The 5,653-nt window shown below is 42.3% G+C and overlaps 1 protein-coding gene across 2 annotated transcripts in view; it reads right to left on the reverse strand.

Annotated features, from left to right (window-relative positions):
- NUDT7 (nudix (nucleoside diphosphate linked moiety X)-type motif 7) overlaps positions 1-5,653 on the reverse strand; it is a 10,324-nt gene that overhangs the window by 1,938 nt on the left and 2,733 nt on the right. The window contains exons 2-3 of one of the 2 annotated variants that reach the window (XM_005862601.2): positions 4,807-4,960; positions 447-605 (exon numbers count right to left, since the gene is read on the reverse strand). In XM_005862601.2, coding sequence (XP_005862663.1) covers positions 447-605; positions 4,807-4,960 — 313 coding nt within the window. Of the gene's footprint in view, positions 1-446; positions 606-3,212; positions 3,497-4,806; positions 4,961-5,653 lie in introns of those variants that run through there. The other variant, XM_005862603.2, reaches the window with a different exon arrangement.

Here is a 5,653-nt window from a genome sequence, read left to right on the forward strand (position 1 = left end):
ATATATACACACACACACACATATATACATATATATATCCATATATGAACTATTTTACATAGCTCATATATTTATATGTGGGAGGATTTCTATTTACCTTCACAACTGCTTGCAAATAAATGTAGAGTGCTGTTAAGTGAAAGATTCTACTGGGAATTTTGGTGGGGAGGCCTGGGGTTTAGTGTAAAAGTATCTACAGGATTCCACAGCACCCAGTTTGGAAACCACTGATGGAGTTCCCCTTTCATTTCTGGATGGAGGAAGGGACCAGACAAGAAAAGGGGCTTGCCCAAGGCCACTTAGCTTATAAGGGCAAAGTCCACACAAGGACCAGTCTCTTGACTCTATGGACGGCCCTCTCCGAGGTCAGGTTTGGCCATCCTGAAGCCAGTGGGTGCACTGGGAGCTCACGAGTCCAAGAAAACCAGTTCCATTCCAGCCCTTACATCAAACAGATACGGCACCAGACGGCAGACAACCTCCACCTGATGAGGACGCAGCCCCACTTCCTCCTGGGCCTCCCGGAGGGCCGTGGCCACATCATCCGCATCCGTGGTTTCGCACTTTCCTCCAGGGAAGCAGACTTCTCCAGGCGACCGTCTCAGCTGGACAGTGAGAAACAGAGCAGCACAGGGTGAGTCCAATGTGGGAACCACTCACTCACTCACTCACTCACTCACTCAACAAGCACTTCCTGACCTCTCTGCTGTACTACAGACCATTCTTACAATGGTGGTCATATGTAAAGAACAACAGCACAAAACATGTTTTACTTGAATCTTTTTATAAAAATGAGCTTTGAAAACTGCTCTCACTTCTGACTTTTCTCTATTTGCCCCTCCCCCCCCCCAAAAAAAATACCATTCACACACAAACAGATTTACCTTGGGTGGGGGAGGGAGGCTGAAAGAAAGGATAAAGAAAAGGGTGATGCTACCAATAGATAACTTTTACTGAGTGCTTACTATGTTGCTTCACAGGGACTTTTTTTCACTAAGTCATCAGAACAGTTTTATAAGCTGTTTTTTAAAAGTTTTTTTTTAAATGAGGTGAAATTCATAACATATAATTAAACTAAACAATCAGTGACATTTAAAACATTCACAGCGTTACACAACTCCTACCACCATCCAGTTCCGGAACATTCTCATCACCCCAGAGGGAGACTGTACCCACCAAGCAGTGGAATCCCACTTGCCTCACCTCCCTGCCCTTACTTCCTGTCCCTATGGATTCACCTTCTTGCATATTCCCTGTAAATGGAATCATATGATATGTGTGACCTTTGGCATCTGCTTTTTTTGCTTAGCGTCATGTTTCTGAAGTTCTTCCACATTGTACCATGTATCAGTACCTTTTTCCTTTTTATGGCTGTATAGTTTCCCACTGTATGTATATATTGTAATTTGTTTATCTTTCCATTAATGGACATATAGGCTACTATAATATTATTATTTCCACTTTTAAAAAAATACTTTTTAAAATTGATTTCAGAGAGGGAGAAGGAGAGAGACAGAAACATCAATGATGAGAATCATTGATTGGCTGCCTCCTGCACGCCCCCTACTGGGATCGAGCCTGCAACTCAGGCATATGCCTTGATTGGGAATCAAACTGTGACCTCCTGGTTCATAGGTTGACGCTCAAACCACTGAGCCACTACGCTGGAAATTATTTCCACTGTTAGATAAGGGAACTAAAGTTCAAAGAGGTTAAATAATCTGACCAGTTTCACATAGGGTGAGTAGTGGAGCTGGAACGTAAACCAGGATTTAGTTCTAGAGCCATGCCCTTAAGCAGCACACCGTACATTTATTAAGACATGACACAGAACATACAGTCATCAGCACTGACCTGTGTCACTGCCCCCTACCTCTGCACAGACTAAAGGAACAGGAGCCTCTTTCCCTGCAAAGCCCCTTCCACATATATCCTTGATCCCATGCCTCCCTGACTTCAGGAGAACCGTTTGTGTCTCCATTTGTAGCATCCCGAATAATTCCCCCCTTTTAAAAATCTCTGTCTTTAAAATGATTTCTCTCCTATCCTGGGCTAGAGGAGCACAACCACCTCACCCCCCTCGGCCCCCCGCTTCTCTCCTCTGCAGGACCAAACTTCTAAGCAAACGTGATCTCAATTTGTTTCACACTCACTCCCACCAGTGCCCACCATCCTTTCTCTCCTGAACTTTCCAGGGGACCTCAAGGTCAGCAGGGGTCCTGGGTCTGCGTCTTCTCAACAGCGTGCAATGCGGGTAATGTCTGTCCTCAGGGAGTCGGTCACATGAGCTGATGGCTGAAGTGCCTGGCACAGCGCCTGGCCCATGTTAAATATTTATTAATGAGAACTCGTAAGGACAATTCTTGACGTTTAGTAGCTAAATCAAAAGGTCATGCAGGCATTTTTAGCACTGGGGCCAATATATCCACGTAAGCTGCCATTATAAATTTTGTCATGTTCTACAGTTTAAAGTCCCATTTGGGCAAGCTTCTTGAAAATGAAAGAAAGCATTTTAAAGTTCCTCTCTGTTAATAAATCAGTAACAAAAATACATTTTAAAAATCATGAACAGTGCAGGAATTGCTACAATACACAGAAACCTCACACGTCTTCACATCAATTGTAGACAAAAGTGTAGGTGAAAACCAGGTTGATGGACATGTCTCTACTGTCCATTCACCATCCAAATGCGTAAGAGACAGACCTAATGCTACATCACCTCTGAAAGCTTACTCCATAGTGTTAGCTCATTCAGCAGTGAGGGACCACTGACACACTGACATTGGCACCTGCAGGGACCTACAGGCCTGATTTAATGACTATTTTAAATACTCGTAAGAAAATGTCATGCTGTTTTAAAGAAAATACATTCATAAAAATGATGATTCACAAACTGTCAGATCAGAAAGGGCCTTATCTAACTACATAAGTTTTTTCTTTCTTTTTTTTGTAAAAAGCATAATATTTTTATTAAATAAAACCTTATGAAATTCTACTCAAAAGCCAAATAAGGTTCCAGCCTAATTTCCTTAGACTTTCATCTATGTTTTTTTCTTGAATTTCCTCTTGCCTGTTTCAAGCCCTAGAGAGCTAGGAGCAGAGAGAGGAGAGGGAAGAGAGAGGAAAGAGGAGAGGAGAGGAAAGGGGAGACAATGACAGGGGAGAAAGAGGAGAAGGAAGAGGGAGGCGCATGAGGAGTGCCATATCCTTACCCTCATGACATTAGGCACTGTCTTCAGTCCCATTTTAGGAAGAAAACGGAGGCTCATAGAGAAAAACTTTGCTCCAGGTTCCAGAGCTAGCAGGAGAGCCCGCACTTGAGCAGGAAGGACTGATGACATGCGCCTCCTTCCCCATCTACCCGGATCAGCTTTCGTGACTCCAGGGAGGAGGCAAGCTCAGGTAATGCCTGAGGGAATTTCTTGCCCTCACAGCCAGAGAGGCTTAGAGTCTGATTTAATTAGCTTTAAATACTTTTTTTTTAATATGACCTTTGCATTTCAGAGTTCATGGTCTAAAATGATTCTCACTTAATAGTCAATAGATTTGCAAAGGTACTCTAGGTGAAACAGAGGTCAGAGACCCGTTTTGGTCTTGTCTAGATTTTCTACATGATTGTTCAACTGATAATTAAAAAAGCATGTTTCTGCTGTATCTTCTGGCAGAGCTGGGAACAGACCTGGTCCCCTGATTCCGCGTTAAGTATCTCCCCCTTGGAAACTTGATTGTCATCATCTGACCCAGACAGGAAAGAATCCACACAAGTCTAATACCAAATCCAGGAAACTTCAGCTGATATTTCAGCTTGCTTTTTCCCCTATGGGGATACTTTTGGTTATTCTGCTTAGAAAGACACTTTATTGTGGCCCATTTTCTTTTTTGTACTTGGACAATTTGAAATTACTGCTTCCCAACTTTTCCTCGGAAGTACCGCTAACAGCAAGAGACAGTGACCATACCCAGGTGTGTACCCAGGGGATCTCCATTCCCAGCCCAATATTTTTTTTTAAGTTGAACAGTTATCTTAAAAACCTCAAGCCATGTCTGCTAATGGTGCTAATGATGATGACATCTGAAACTTACCGAATCCTTGCCAAGTGCCGGCTTGTTTTAGAAGCTTTACATTTGTTACCCTGTGAAATTCTCACAGCGGCCCTATTAGACAGTTGTTAATATTTTGTCCTCATTTTGCAAGTGAGACTGCAGCACAGAGAGGAGAACTAAATAAGACAGTCACACAGCTGACAAGGAGAGAGCCTGCATTCAAACATGGGCAGCCAGCTTCAGGGCCCAGACTGAACTTCGGTGCTCCAGAACTTTCATGGTATACCTGGGGTGGGATTGGTCTAAAACAGTGGCAAACTGTCTCCCCCGGGCCCCACCCCATTCCTTCCAGGACAGGAGACAAACTCTAGAGACATTTGTGGTTATCAAAAAGTTGTGTGTGTGTGTGTGTGTGTGTGTGTGTGTGTGTGTGTGTGTGTTACTGGCATCTAGTAGGTAGGGAACAGGAATGATGCTAAACATACATCGCATAATGCACAGGGCAGCTTCCACAACAAGGAATTATCCAGCCCAAATGCCAATGGCACCAAGGTTAAGAAACCCAGGTCTAAAGGTATTCTAAAGTACTCATTTTTCTTTCCAAAAAATGTCACCCAAATGCCATGCTATCCTGTGGTCCCTCAAACATCACAATTCTGAAAGTCCATTTGGGAATCTCTGGCCTCAAAATGTGTGCAAGTGACAACATTTCCTGGGGATTTCAAATGTCCTGCTTTAATGGCAGAACCTCTTGTCACCTACCTTCTCTGACCGGAGGGTGAACAACAGATGAAGTTTTCCTTCTTTAGCCAACAATGGTAAAAGGATGGAATATTTACTAGACGACAAGTGAGAATATTTGGTCCCAACATCATGCTTTTTTAAGCGGGCCTTAGCATCTTCTATCAAACTGTTTCTAAAAGGGAAATAAACCAAACATTATAGTACCAGCGTTATAGTAAAAATCTCCTTGTCCTGCCTATGTTTCTGCTTTTCTGAGTATCTTGAGGTTTACCACATCTGAGTCTCGGTGTACTTTTCAATAACATGGCAGAAATAATAATAACAAAAATCACGTGATTTTTGGCAAGATAAAATGAGGCAAAAACCTACAGTTTCACTTTCCAATTAACCGCAATTCACCTTAGTCCAAAATATTAAATTAAAAATTCCAGAAATAAACAATTCATAAGTTTTCAATATGCGCTGTTCTGAGTAGGGTGATGAAATCTTGCACTGCCCAACTCCATCCCACCTGGAACATGAATCACTCCTTTATCCAGGTGTCCAGGCTGTCTATGCTACCTGCCCATTAGTCACTCAGTAGCCTTCTCGTGATCAGATGCAGTGCTTGTGTTCAAGTAACCCTTATATTACTTGACAATGGTCCCAAAGCACAAGAGTAATGATGCTGGCAATTCTGATATGCCAAAGAGAAGATGTAAAGTGCTTCCCATAAGGGAAAAGGTAAGTACAGTACAATAAGATATTTTGAGAGAGACCACACTTACATAATTTTTATTACAGTATATTGTTATAATCATTCTATTGTATCATTGTTGTTAATCTCTTACTCTGTGTAGGAAAAAGCATTATAATACATATATAT

Source organism: Myotis brandtii, unplaced genomic scaffold (genome assembly GCF_000412655.1).
Source record: "Myotis brandtii unplaced genomic scaffold, ASM41265v1 scaffold165, whole genome shotgun sequence".
Taxonomy (NCBI): domain Eukaryota; kingdom Metazoa; phylum Chordata; class Mammalia; order Chiroptera; family Vespertilionidae; genus Myotis; species Myotis brandtii.